This window comes from Nerophis ophidion, linkage group LG20, assembly GCF_033978795.1.
Source record: "Nerophis ophidion isolate RoL-2023_Sa linkage group LG20, RoL_Noph_v1.0, whole genome shotgun sequence".
NCBI classification, from domain to species: Eukaryota; Metazoa; Chordata; class Actinopteri; order Syngnathiformes; family Syngnathidae; genus Nerophis; species Nerophis ophidion.
Genome location: NC_084630.1, coordinates 44,831,022 through 44,846,382, shown reverse-complemented (window position 1 = coordinate 44,846,382; position 15,361 = coordinate 44,831,022). Strand labels below are relative to the sequence as shown.

Below are 15,361 nucleotides of genomic sequence, written 5' to 3'. Positions count from 1 at the left end.
ATTCATAAAATGTGAAAGGGTGCCAATATGTTAGTCATAAAGACGATGATGTAACATGGTTGGGGGGAAAATATAATCACTTTCAGCTGTCTAAAGTTGGCAAAAAATATATATAAAACTGCCTCGTCTGTAATGGGAAGTCCACAAAGTTGTTCTTAACACCCAAGATGTTGGTATAATCCTCTTAATTACCCCCCCTTGCAGGAGTGCCATCCTCTGACATGCTGAAACAAAGCAAGCACTCTAACTCATTAAATCTCTGGTGTGGAGTAATTTCCTTTGACATTTTAAGTGTCTTAAAACCCTAACGAGATCCTTTTTTTTACGAACAAAGAGAGCCTTATTTAATCTGCTTGAAGGGGCGTGGCCTCACACAGCCGCAGAGGACTCATTCATTTATAGTGTTGATACAAGAAAACACATTTAAAACTCAGGTCGCAGAATATACCTCACAAGGTGCTCGATGCCCTCAACTTTCGACAGGAACTAATTTAAGGCTGAAAACCACCTGCTGTGCTGTGACATGAACAATCCTTTTGTCCGATTTGTCAAAAGCTGCCTCTGGCTTGTGTCGCTTTTTCCTTCCACACAAGAGTCATGGCAACTGTAGCCATAGACACGCAGTGGAGGCACTAACGCGAGACGCACGCTTCACGAGGCCGAGTGTGCAGGACGCCATCCTCATCTAATCATGTGCACTCCAAAAAAAAGACAACATTGTGGTACTGTAAGAACTCTTATCTTTGTACAAGTCTGTCATGCACAATGGCTTTCATATTCATTTACTTTTTACATGACAAACATTTAGAGAAGCTCATTTCCAGTCGTATTAAAAGAAGAATCACGTCTTACATCCTGAGTGTTAGAAGGAACAAGAGAAGGATGCCGGGCATCATCAACATGGAACACAAATGCGCAAAGTGTGATAGATTTTGGTATTTTTGTTCATTACTTGCAATGTGGGGACAACTTGACTCTGAAGTAGCATCAACACGTGTGGCATGACTTCACAGGTGAAAAGAAGCTGCTATGGCGAGTAGTGATCATTCCCACACAAACTGTGTGCTTATTAGGATGATGCCACCTAACTTAAATATACACATATATATATATATATCTTTAAAGTTCATTTTTTACGACAGTCAGTTCCTGCAAGCGCATTAACAGGAAAAATACATTGCAAAATCGATGCAAGTGGAAATATAATAAACGACTTTCCATCTATATGATGCTGTTGGATGGATCCTCTTATACTTTGGACAAGGTGCTGGAGGGATGATTGTGTTTGGAAATGTTCTCTTGTTCTTACAATTCACACATTTTCTCCTAACAGATACATGGAGATTATACTTTACATCTTATTCCAAGAGAGAGGGGTCATTCCTTTTCCTCCACAGAAGCCAGGAGTGTCACTCTCAGAGTGTGGTGTCCTGATGGATGGACTGCAGACAGCCCAGCAGCTGGTAGTAAGGACTTCCTGGTGAAGCCACGGTCTCGAAGACGGACTGGAAGGCCCTGCGGTCCAGCTCCTCGTCGATCTGGTGCCGGTAGAAGTCCATGGCCACGAGGCAGAAGAGACTGACGTCCACCACTTCACTGGAGCCCATTCTGCTGATGATGTGAGGCAGTCTGGGAAAGGAAGGTTAAGGACAACACTTTGTGGCTCAGAACCCTCAGATCTAAGTTATGTATTCATAATTAAAGAAAAATAATATTCACATGACACTGCATCGAAGTAGTCATATTTTTCCAGAAGCTAAAGATAATTATACTTAACAGATTTTACAAAAAATGTTTTAAAACTGCCTTCTCTGAAGTTTTCTTTTTTAAATAATACATTAATAACTTCAAAACTCAGACTTAATTTGATATAATGTTATATTTATGTAATTTTCAGTTACATTGCATTATTCCCTGCAAAATTATATTTTGTCAGTAGGACAAAAACAAATATTAAAGTAGACCTATGATAAAAGTTGACTTAATAATGTTGCAATGCTGGACACTCATATTCAACAATGTCAAAGCATCAATTCATGAGGTTTATGCATTTTGCTGTGACCTTGCACACAGTTTTGGATGCCGCCTATTCAGTGGCCAAGTGGTTAGAGTGTCCGCCCTGAGATCGGTAGGTCGTGAGTTCAAGACTATAAAAATGGGACCCATTTCATCCAGCATCAAGGGTTGGAATTGGGGGTTAAACCACCAAAAATTATTTCCGGCCATGGCGCCGCTGCTGCCCACTGCTCCCCTCACCTCACAGGGGGTGAACAAGGGGATGGGTCAGTAGAAGCATTTAAGTCTCACCTTAAAACTCATTTGTATACTCTAGCCTTTAAATAGACTCCCTTTTTAGACCAGTTGATCTGCCGTTTCTTTTCTTTTTCTTCTATGTCCCACTCTCCCTTGTGGAGGGGGTCCGGTCCGATCCGGTGGCCATGTACTGCTCGCCTGTGTATCGGCTGGGGACATCTCTGCGCTGCTGATCCGCCTCCGCTTGGGATGGTTTCCTACTGGCTCCGCTGTGAACGGGACTCTCGCTACTGTGTTGGATCCGCTTTGGACTGGACTCTCGCGACTGTGTTGGATCCATTATGGATTGAACTTTCACAGTATCATGTTAGACCCGCTCGACATCCATTGCTTTCCTCCTCTCCAAGGTTCTCATAGTCATCATTGTCACCGACGTCCCACTGGGTGTGAGTTTTCCTTGCCCTTATGTGGGCCTACCGAGGATGTCGTGGTGGTTTGTGCAGCCCTTTGAGACATTAGTGATTTAGGGCTATATAAGTAAACATTGATTGATTGATTGATGGGTCGAATGCGGAGGACAAATTTCCCCACACATACTGTTGGTACTTTGTTGGTGGGGTTTCACAGTCTTGCTACGTTGGCATCAGAGCAAGATGGATGTGCTTGTTCAGAAATGAAGTCAAGCTCACAGCCAGAAGGGGACAAGCTCCTCCCCCTCTGCCTCAGGCTGTGAGGAAACAGACAAAAAAGGTAAGAAAGTATTTAATCTAGTGTAAACATGCGACATGATTGGTAGAGCGGCTCTACCAGCAACATTAGGGTTGCAGGTTCGATCCCCGCTTCCGCCATCCTAGTCACTGCCGTTGTGTCCTTGGGCAAGACACTTTACCCACCTGCTCTCAGTGCCACCCACACTGGTTTAAAAAAATGTAACTTAGATATTGGGTTTCACTATGTAAAGCGCTTTGAGTCACTTGAGAAAAGCGCTATCTAAATATAATTCACTTCACATGCAGTGATATAAATGCTGCTAAAAGCAGCTTTTATTAATAAAGATTCTGAATCAACGTGATGGTGTGCAGGTCTAACTATTGTTGTGACCGGTTGAATCGATATATTGTTTACAAAGTGTATTTCCGACCATGTCTTTGGAAAAAAAATAATAGCAGTGATGTATTCAAGATATAATACATTTAACTATACTAAAACAGGTTATCAGAGTGACTGTGGAGCTAATGTTACACAAATTTTACACCACAATCATATCCAATACATATTATCTAGACAAGGCCTGGGCAATTATTTTACTTCAGGGGGCCAAATCTAGAGAAAAAAATGTGTCTGGTGGTCAGTATATCTACTTTTAAGGAATACTAATACAAAACCTCACAATAACGTCTGAATGCTAAAACGTTATGACAGACCACCTTAAACAGAATGGAATTTTACAATTTTTTACTAAATGAGACACCCAGAATCCATCCATCCATCCATTTTCTACCTCTTATTCCCTTTGGGGTCGCGGGGGGCGCTAGTGCCTATCTCAGCTACAATCGGGTGGAAGTCAGAGTACACCGTGGACAAGTAGCCACCTCATCGCAGGACACCCAGAATACACATGAAAATAAAGAATGTGGGATTTACAATATTAACTATGATCGATAAAACACCGAATATTGACAACATATGAATGTCACACCCCCTCTCCATCAACAAATTCAACAATCAAGCGAAACGCAACAAAAATTCAACAAACAGCAAAATATGAACGCGAAGGGTAAAAAATAAAACCACCTACAATCTAAAACATTTGATACATCACTAAGCTTTAGAACTTTATTTTCACAATCTCCTTCCACGTCGTTCCCTGACACCCGCATTGCAGGCTGACACTCTGTGGAAACGCTCCCCACCCACACCGCTTGGTGTCTCGTCTGAGCTGCTGTGACTTAGATTACCTTAGTAACTAATTAGATGACCATAGTAACTACTACAAGATGCAAAAGCACAGATTCCAACCATTGAAATACTTAGTATAGTTCAAGACTCACGGTCATTTGAAAACATCACTGCACATCATCATGGCAGCTACAGTTTCCATCTTAAATATCTAAAATAATTATTTGGGAATGTCCGGCGGGCCAGATTGAAAAGCTTAACAGGCCACATGTGGCCCCTGGGCCTAAACTTGCCCAGGTCTGATCTAGACCACTAGGAAATGTAAATGTAGATTAAAACCATCATCCTTTACACTAAATATAATTGTCTGTAAAATAAAATGGTAGTACTTGTACCGTATTTTTCGGAGTATAAGTCGCTTCGTACTCTAAGTCGCACCTGCCGAGAATGCATAATAAAAAAGGGAAAAAACATATATAAGTCGCACTGTATATAAGTATAAGTCGCAATTTTTGGGGAAATTTATTTGGGACGGTGTGGCGCAACCCGAGGGTCCCTGGTTCAATCCCCACCTAGTATCAACCTCGTCACGTCCGTTGCGTCCTGAGCAAGACACTTGCTCCTGATGGGTGCTGGTTAGCGCCTTGCATGGCAGCTCCCTCCATCAGTGTGTGAATGTGTGTGTGAATGGGTACATGTGGAAGTAGTGTCAAATCGCTTAGAGTACCTTGAAGGTAGAAAAGCGCTATACAAGTACAACCCATTTATTATTTATTTGATAAAACCCAACACCAAGAATAGACGTTTGAAAGGCAATTTAAATTAAATAAAGATTAGTGAACAACAGGCTGAATAAGTGTACGTTATATGAGGCATAAATAACCAACTGAGAAGGTATGTTAACCTAACATATTATGGTAAGAGTCATTTAAATAACTATAACATATAGAACATGTTATAAGTTTACCAAACAATCTGTCACTCCTAATTGCTAAATCCCATGCAATCTTATACGTCTAGTCTCTTACGTGAATGAGCTAAATAATATTATTTGATATTATACGGTAATGTGTCAATAATTTCACACATAAATCGCTCCTGAGTATAAGTCGCACTCCCGGCCAAACTATGAAAAAACTGCAATTTATAGTCCGAAAAATATGGTATGTATTATGTATGTATGGTGCAAAGAAGGGCAAACAATGCCAATAAACTATATCTTCAATAATTTTACAAGTGACACGTTTATGTGAATGTACAGCAAACCGTAACAAGATTACTAGCATAGGATTACCTGTCACTACAGTCAAAGATGAGGACTTTATATAAATCATAGAAACGCTGATAGAAAGCTGACTGTTCTAAAGAAAAATAAAATACAGTCTGACAAACAAACTTTATCAAGCTGAAATACAAAAAAAATTATGGAAAAATGCCAGAATTATTCCGTATTTACTGTTTGTAGAGTAAAAATAGATTTAGTGCATTATTCTTAGCCATAAATAAATACATTTGTTAAACAAATGCTTTGCAGCCTAAATAAAGGTGCTTTCAAGGAAACTTCAAAGATTCCTTATCTTCTTTTATACTTCATATTTTAGTTGACTGTAATTTTAATTGACTAAAAAATTGTAAAATGTAGTCGATGTAATCCAGACTAAAACTGCATCAAATTAGATGACTAATGTTTGACTACAACTAGAGCACATTTCCATCACAAAACCCACCTTATTAAAAACTGTTGAGCCAGATAAGTGCTTCCCAATAAACTGTTTGGCTGCAGCTGTATAATCAGTCAGTTTATTTAAAAAAAAAAAAAGTGACACATGGATGGATGTACACAATATCACTATTTGCGCATCTAATTGCTGTCGTTTTATATTACCTCTGGGTTGTGATCTTATTTTGTTCCATCCGTTTCCCGTTTTGTGGTGAATGCATTTCATGTTCTCATGTCTGCAGTCTGCAGCTGTTTGTAATCAGGAAACTGTATACTCTACCATCCTGAGTGCAACATGTATGTTAGATGCATTTTCATGGCTTTTCTTTTCCTTTAAGTTTTGCTCTGTGAGAGTCTGGTTAAAAACACTTTTTCCTGTCACTGCATCCAGGGGTCACCTTTGGTTGTTTTGGGTTGAGTTTGAGTTTATTTGGAACATGCGTGCATACGACATGACACATCACAATTTCCAGTTTCTCTATTAAACATGTTCGAAAATGAGTAGGAAAAAGATCTTATTTAATCCTACCCCTTTTCCTTTACATAGCAGTTGCTAAACTTTTCGTTCACTTCCTGTTCTCAATTTATTCACAATATACTCCATAAATAATAACATTAAACATAAATAAATAAATAAGAAGTGAAGTAAGTTATATTTCATATGGTGAGATTTGTAAGATGATCTAGAAAATGAATAGATGGATGAAATAAATTCAGAATGTTTATCATTGTTCTTCTTTGTACTTTGTAAACACTTAGAATAGTTTCTTGAAATGGATCATATTAGTAGTGACTCAAAGCGCTTTTACATAGTGAAACCCAATATTTAAGTTACATTTAAACCAGTGTGGGTGGCACTGGGAGCAGGTGGGTAAAGTGTCTTGCCCAAGGACACAACGGAAGTGACTAGGATGGTGGAAGCGGGGGTCGAACCTGGAACCCTCAAGTTGCTGGCACGGCCACTCTACCAACCGAGCTATACCTAGTACATTGTTTGATTGTTTTGCAGTTGTACTAACAAAAAATATCAGACTGAGTCACCAACACGGAGGATTATTTTTGGGCACGCCATTCCAGGGAATGATACGTGGGCAAATTGAAAGTGGGTTCCATGTTGGGCCATATGATAACTCAGCTGGCATACAAAAACTGGGGCAAAATCTTGGCAAACCACATCACACGAAAACCGAGGTACAACTGTATGTCGTTTCCTTTTCCATACAAGACTTTCTCCTGGCGTGTCAATCACTACATGACTTGGTAAGGATACAAGGCTGAGATCCATTGTGAGGTGGAGGCCGAGACAAAGAAGCAGGAGAGGCTCCACATAGCCATGGCCACAGGTGTCCTCTGTGTGAAGTTGGACAAGGAGAGCAGCACCCAGTCCCGCACCATGGATGATTGCCCCGTTGCATGGAGGGTCTGAAAGACCTGAGCACAGCATGAATGTAAAGTGATGAACATTTTCACATGACATTTGTCCTCACTACTAGGGATGTCCAATAATATCGGCCGATAAATGCTTTAAAATGTAATGTCGGAAATTATATGTTTCAAAATTATCGGTATCGTTTCAAAAAGTAGAATTCCTGACTTCTTAAAACGCCGCTGTGTACACGGACGTAGGGAGAAGTACAGAGCGCCAATAAACCTTAAAGGCACTTCTTTTGCGTGCCGGCCAAGTCACAGAATATCTACGGCTTTTCACACACACACAAGTGAATGCAAGGCATACTTGGTCAACAGCCATACAGGTCACACTGAGGGTGGCCCTATAAAAAACTTTAACACTGTTATAAATATGCCACACTGAACCCACACCAAACAAGAATGACAAACACATTTCGGGAGAACATCCGCACCGTAACACAACATAAACAAAACAGAACAAATACCCAGAAACCCTTGCAGCACTAACTCTTCCGGGACGCTACAATATACACCCCGCGCTACCCCTCCCCCCACACACCTCAACCCCTGCACCCTCATGCTCTCTCAAGGAGAGCATGTCCCAAATTCCAAGCTATGGTTTTGAGGCATGTTAAAAAAAAATAATGCACTTTGTGACTTCAATAATAAATATGGCAGTGCCATGTTGGCACTTTTTTCCATAACTTGAGTTGATTTTTTTGGGAAAACCTTGTTACATTTTTTTAATGCAGCCAGCAGAGCATCACAAAAAAATTAGGGATAATAATGTTCCACGACTGTATATAACGGTATCAGTAATGAAGAGATGGACAATATCGGAATATCGGCAAAAAAGCCATTATTGGACATCTCTACTCACTACCAACCTTGTAGACTACTGTGGCCATGAACTGTGGATAGGGTTGCTGGTTGGACAGAAATTCCCCGATGACCTTGTTCATGACATCCTGAGGTGGGAAGAAGTCGTCTAGGAACTGCGGTAGTATCCTGGACACCACCCGAGCTTCACTGGGCAAACCCTTGCGGATTCTGCAAAGAAGACGGCCGAGTGGCGGGAAGAAGTATTTGCAGCCAAATGGCTGGTCAGCAAAATACAAAACACTTCTACACAAAAAGGAAACAGATGTTTGTGTGTGGGAGTTCATTCTACCTGTCAAAGAGCACGGAGACCCTCTCCATGGCAACAATGATGGACTCGCTGTCTGGGGCCTGAGGGTCTGAGTGTGCGTGGCGAGCGGCGGGGCTTGCTTTCTCCTTGCCTGGGGAGAAACCAACATGACCCGCCGTGACGCCCACCGCCTCCGCTACAGCAGACCCAGAGTCAACCTGACCTTTAACCCCTGTGAATTCTGAACCCGACGCGAGCACCGCTGAGAGGACGACAGGGAGGGGTGGCACCAGTTAGACCAGTGGGAAAGGTCAGCCTTTGAGCAGGGACACGGGTGCAGATTTAAAATGTCCATTCAGGTAACGTTGGAAAAAAAGCATAATGGTGAATTTCTGGGGCCGGCTTCAGTTTCATTATTATTCCAAGAATGCAATCGCTGCTGCTTCAAGGATTATGAGATTTGCACTAAAATATATCCGAGTACATTGCATACGCTAAAGCAGTGTTGTCCAAACTACGGCCCGGGCGCAATGTGTGGCCCACGCAATAAGGAATCTGGCATGTGGGGTGCCTCCACCTTCATTTTAAATATCTGACAGCATAATTGTTGCTACTTTGCTGCTAACTTGTGGACATTGTGACTAATTCAGGGTAATACCCATGAATTGCACATTTGTCCAGACAACATTTCTCACTCATGGCGCAAATGTACACAAAAAGTCAACACACATGGTCACAAATAACACAACTTGCTCATTGAAATTTGTGGATAATATAAAACACATCATTCAAAACCACGCCCGTTTAAATCTCCTGTAATGCATGATGGAAAAAATGCAAAACACTCTCTCCACACTTATACATGTTTGGCGCATTTTAACTGCTTGGTTTTTCTGATTGATTACAAAACTTTAAGGAGATCGTCACGGCAGTAAACAAGGTACAAGTGGAATTTTCACATAATGTATTTTACGGACTATAAGGCGCACTTAAAATCCTTTTTTTTCCCCTCAAAACTCGACAGTGTCCCTTATAACCCGGTGTGCTTAATGTACGGAATAAATCTGGTTTTGCTTACCGACCGACGCAATTTTTTTTTGGTACATGGTGTAATAAGTGTGAGCAGTAGATGGCAGTCAAACATAAGAAATACATGTAGACTCCACTATGATGGCAATATGACCAGAGTAAAAAAAACACCAACATTTCATATGTTCCATTGGAAATATAGAATCTCAAACATGGCGCTGAAAAATCTATCAAAAATGTTTTAGTACGACTTTGATAAGCTATGAAGCCACATCGCTTGATTATGGTGTGTGTATAAGGTAAGACATTATCTGGCGTTTTGTTTCGCAATATTATGCAAAAGCAACTTTTTTTACCTTCTGGTACCTGCTGATCTGTATTTGGGATCTGCATAAATCCTGAAAAATTGGGCTGACTTTGTAGTCCGTGCCAACACCGTAGCTTCTTATTTTTCTCTATCTCGTTATGGCACATTCATCCTCCGCTGTTGCCATTTCTAATATAAAGTAGTGTAAAGTTCTTACTTACATCTGTCAATAAACTCGCCATGAAAGTGCTAAAACATACCGGTGTATTGAGTTTACATCATTCACCAAAATAACTAGTTATTAGAGAGATTTTCCCGGTTTTTCACAGGATATATTTCCGGTATTGTTTTCAAATGAGGAGATGCTGATGCGTTATTAAGTAAAGTTTGAATGTCATTATAACACTTAGCTCCATCTTTTAACACTTCTTCAACTCCCGTCCTTGCACGCTACACCACCACAACAAAGATGACGGGGGTGAGTTACATAAACAAGACCGCCCACAAAATGGTGCATCCGGGAGCGACTGTCAGAAAGCGTCTTGAAAATGATGTGTAAAACATAATCTATGCAATAATTTGACCAAAGAACCAACAATACATGTTATGTAGACCACAAGGAAGTGTTTTACATTTAGAACTAACAAAAATAACATCACTTTTTTAATGCGCCTTATAATCCAATGCGCCTTATATATGAAAAAAAGATCAAAAGTAGACCATTCATCGGCAGGGCGCCTTATAATCCGGTGGCCCGATGGTTCGGAAAATACGGAACTCTTAATATCAGAATAAATACATCATTAAATTAATCAGTAATTATCAAGCCATTAATATAATATACATACACACACATATAAATATATGCTTTGTATGTGTATATATATAAATTGTCACTTAACATGCAGTGTGCTTTCGGCCCCCGGCCAAATTCTTTTGGCCCAATGTCAATGCGGCCCCAAGTCAAAAGGTTTGGACACCCCTGCACTATAGCCTGTCGTCTGAGCTGAATGCTTACTTTACAGCAAAGCACAAAGTGGTCAGACCAAAGTGTTGCATATCTCCTAGCCAGCTCTTCAAGGTGTTTAGTGGCCGCTCAGTGCAATCGTTAGTACGGGTCTAAGTCAGGGTTAAAGGTAGGCTACAACTAAAGGTTTTCTTAACCACAAACTACATGCAGGGAGCAAGCAGGTGTTTTGATGTGATTTAAATGAGTAGTTGATGCATCAGGTGTGTTGCACTACCTAGTTACCATGCATGCTAATTAGTAGTGGGATGGGGAGGAGGGGAGAATGAGATGAATAAGTCTGCAAATTCAAACTTACATGCAATTAAACATATTTTAGTATAAGCATTAAAGTATGTAGGCTTTGGATTTCAGAGTCCCATGCATCACATTGTCATGCAGAACTTAATAGATGCAATAAGTGACCTAACAGTGGATTGTCAAGGAGAGTTGGCCAGCGTGATGCATACAACAACGTTTGCAGTATTAGATCTGCACAAGGATCAATTTAAAGCGATACTTACCGGTGTACATGCAGGTGAGCATTAAGCCTAGGGCGGCCATAGCTCTGTGTGGAGACGGCATGTTCACTCTCTCCACGCTCAGCTTGACCAGCGCCTCTCCATCCATACGAGACAGCTGCTCAGAGAGCAAGAGGCGCTCCAGGCCCCGGAGTACACAGTGATAGATCACTGAAGGGGTCGCGTCCTCGCTTGCTGACACCATCACACTGCACACCTGAAAAACAGAAGTAGGAATTAGTGTGTAAAATAAGAGGATGTGGGGTACATTGAAATAACCAGCAATACTATTACAAATTGTGGAATTATTAATATAAAAACTAGGGCTGTTAAAGTTTATGCTGTAATAAGTTAAGCGATATTTCCTTTAAAGGACACAATTTTTTCTTACAGCATGGATCACGCTCCAGTCGATGCCAAACCAGAAGCAAGAACAAACATCAAGTAGGTATTGACCAAAAAAAGGGGAACCCTGCATGACAAGCACAGCACCAAAACACAGGCAGGTGGCTCCCGCGACACGACCAGCATAAGCCACCTCCTTCCACTGTCACTGTGAGCCAAGTAAAGGTGCTCACAGACACCACCCTAGTCTGGGCGGAGAATACTCCATGTGCAATGTCTGCATGAATCAGGGCTTCCATTGTTGCATGCACTTCTGAAATGTAGTTTTCTGTGAAATTTCCATGAAACATTTTGCAACTAAAGACACAGGTGTTGGTATGCACGTCCATTAAAATCCCAAGAGACAAGAAAGAGGAGTCATATCAGAAAGTAGTGTTCGCTACCATGTCCCACCACTCCTTGAGCTGAGTGCTCACCCACACGCTCTTTGGAGCAGACATCGAAGCACTCTCTTTCTTCTTAATCTTCTACGCCCAATAATTCCATTCAGAAAATGTGCGCTTTGACTGCATAAAATCATTCAAATTGCCACTAATGCGGCAATAGTGAGACCTACTGGAATTGGAGCCATGTTTACTTTTGTTAACACTGCAGCACATGTGAGGTCATGATGTCGTGTGGGTCAGATTGCATTCACATTAGACCTCACACTTTTTGTTGTAATGTAAACCGCTACATAAAAAGATTGCATTCGAATTAGACATCGTACATTGCAATGTGAATGTAGCTTAAGATGGCAAAAACTGGATTTGTACTAGTAATCCTCAAGTTTCTGGACGGCCACTCTACTGACACACTATGGGCTTACGCACGCACGCACGCACGCACACACACACACACACACACACACACACACACACACACACACACACACACACACACACACACACACACACACACACACACACACACACACACATATCCACAAAAACATACGCCACACATACACCCCCCAACCCAACGCCCTCGACGCAAATCCCATAGGGGTGATGAATGGATGGTCAGCGCCTGAGAGCTGCGGCCTGCCACCATGACCTTAAACTACCTTCCCTCTGTTGCTAGATATCTCGAGTTGTATGTTGTAATATGTGTATGTGCTTTGCGAGGGAGGTTTTTTCCCACTCCAGACTGGGCCCCCTTTGGAGCCCTGTCTGGATTGTATTTTTTTACTCATCCTTCCCCAGCATTTACCTTTTTCCCATCTTTTACATGGCGCCTTATGGCTATCCATCAGCGTTCTTGTTCTGTAACCCGGTACACTGTTTGTTTGTCTAATCTTGAACAGGTTTGTGCTGAAAACAAAGTTTTGTTGTACTTGTGCAATGACAATAAAGACCTATCCTACCCTACCAACTGAGCCAGAATGTGTTTGTTTGCATGAGAGACAGGGTGTGTTTGTGTGCGTGTGTGTCTGTAAAAAAGTCACTGTCGATTTTGTGTTAAGTTGTTTAAAAAAGGCACAATGTTTTAAAAACAAAAATATGCATAAAAGTTTGAGAAATGAAAGTAAAATATACTTTTATAGAACTTTTTTACAAATGTCTCAAAGCGCCTTACAGTGAAAAACCCATACATTCAAGCACGGTGGGAGTGAGGTGTGTGAAGGTTCTTCACCAATGACACAACACCAGTGACTAGGATGGCGAAAGGTGGAATTAAACCATAAAACCCTTATGTTTCTGTACGGTCGCTCTACTTGCTGAGACACTCTTCCCCGCCCCACAATCGGTTTAAGGTACACTTATTAATAAAGATTTTTAAAAAACTGCTAACTGCAGTTAGTTATGAGGTAACTACAGACAATGCAATTAATTGCGGTCAAACAATTTTAATTGACTGACAGCCCCAATAAAAACCCTTAATAATAGCACCACTATCAGTGGTGCAGCAAGCCTGGAAGAACCAATTATTTGGCACCAAATCATTTTAATGTCACAACTTAGAAAGTCACGCCATTTCATTTATGTCATATTCCATCATGCAGAAAAATAGTTTGTTTTTTTTTAACTCCCAATCTACACACACCTGTCTGTCTGTAGGCTTACCTGTATCACACCAGCCATGAACTCAGATCCTACATCAAGAGGGTAGTTCTCCATCATGTAGAATGCCACAGCACACATCACTAGAACATGCTGTTGGTTATGCAGGTTTACACAGCTGTAGAATACAAGGGGGGAAATAATTAGGTTTTACATCGACATCTTGGCCATGGTCATTTATTCACATGACACCAAGTGACTCTGCAAACATTTGTTATTGAGAACGAGTCATAAAAAGGGAATATATGGCAACACTAACTGAGCAATAGCCCTGAGGTTGGACAGGAAGTACTCTGAGATGGTTGGGATCAGTTGCTTGGCTGTATCATCTAGCAGGTCACACTCCAACACATACAGAACCCCATGAAGAGCACCCATGCGACTGGGCAGATGCGTGCTGCGCAAGGTTGTCTCTAACAAGCGACAAACTGGTTCTGCAATAACTTTGTCCTGGAAAAAAACAAAATAAAAAAGCAAGGTCAAAAGTTTACTAACCTACAAAATATTTATATTCCATCAAATTGTTACAGTGTCCAAGTCTACCAGCAAAATCCAAAAAACTCACCATGCCCAACACAGCAGCAGCTTTGCAGATAGCAGGCACCAGGTACTGATTGAGGATCTCATCCTCTGGTGGGTGGAGCTTCTGTAGCTCCATCAGAGTGGAGAACATCATGTCAAACTGGTTCCTCTCTGTGAATAAGTCAGACACCGCCAGTAGCTGCCAAGAACAGTAAGATAGAAGCAGATGGTAGAGGTCAGCAGTCCGGTAAAACAAGCCAGCTCATAAATGAACGTTATTCCAATAACATCACTGTGTTCAATTGCTTACCGATCGGACCACTTCGCTGACAAGTATGGTTGGAGTCTTTCTGTTACTTGGCGAGCCTTGGATAAGCCACTGGCTGTAGAGCTCCAGAAGAAACTGGGAACACGAGTGAATGTCCACCCCTGCACGATGTTTACTAAAGCACAGGTAGATGTAGGTCAGGTGCAGGGTTAACACTTTCACTTGTCCCGTATAATTTTCAGCTGCTACAGAGACAAGTTATCACATCACACACTAATACATTCCCCTGTCCTCATACTATTTTGATAGTGTTCTTTCCTACTGTTGTAACTTGCATTTACCCTAATTGTTTCTATTTTTATTTCTGAGACATTTGATTTTCAGCTCATGGTCATAACCATTTTATATATAGGGAGATGGTATTAGAGCAACATTAATAGCATGATACACTGGAGTTACAATGTTAAATTCAGCGATCCGCACATCAATGTTCTCTTTTCTCTAACACATCCTGTAAAATCTTCATTTATTTCTAACAAATCACTGAAAAACACAACCCGGGAGAGAGAATAAGATAACGCCCGCAGTCCAACACTCGCAAATGTTCTCTCTAAGGTGTGTGCCTGCTCTCTCCCGCGACATAGTGATTGGAAGCAATTGGTTGCAGAGCTGTTTTCATCAGGTATTGTCACATGGGGCGATGCTTCGGCTTGGAGCAGAAAAACGCAGTGCCTTAATGTTGCCCAGAAGATAAGATGAGAACAAACAACCGCAGCACATTAAACCAATTTGCATTCACTCACATGAATAAACTTTCCAGAATAACTAAACAGTTTCCAAGACATTTTAA

General features: G+C 41.2%; 1 protein-coding gene across 10 annotated transcripts in view; it reads right to left on the bottom strand.

Moving 5' to 3' along the window:
- Window positions 1–723: 723 nt before the first annotated feature.
- The window catches only part of htt (huntingtin), a 51,496-nt gene continuing 36,858 nt past the window's right edge, over window positions 724–15,361 (bottom strand). For 7 of the 10 annotated variants that reach the window (XM_061881349.1, XM_061881350.1, XM_061881351.1 and 4 more), the window contains 9 exons: window positions 14,554–14,686; window positions 14,287–14,442; window positions 13,981–14,171; window positions 13,725–13,839; window positions 11,278–11,491; window positions 8,454–8,673; window positions 8,170–8,332; window positions 7,143–7,303; window positions 724–1,629 (listed from right to left, as the gene is read on the bottom strand). In XM_061881349.1, coding sequence (XP_061737333.1) covers window positions 1,416–1,629; window positions 7,143–7,303; window positions 8,170–8,332; window positions 8,454–8,673; window positions 11,278–11,491; window positions 13,725–13,839; window positions 13,981–14,171; window positions 14,287–14,442; window positions 14,554–14,686 — 1,567 coding nt within the window. In that variant the 3' untranslated portion in view covers window positions 724–1,415. The remainder of the gene's footprint in view (window positions 1,630–7,142; window positions 7,304–8,169; window positions 8,333–8,453; window positions 8,674–11,277; window positions 11,492–13,724; window positions 13,840–13,980; window positions 14,172–14,286; window positions 14,443–14,553; window positions 14,687–15,361) is intronic. The other 3 variants (XM_061881355.1, XM_061881353.1, XM_061881359.1) reach the window with 1 other exon arrangement.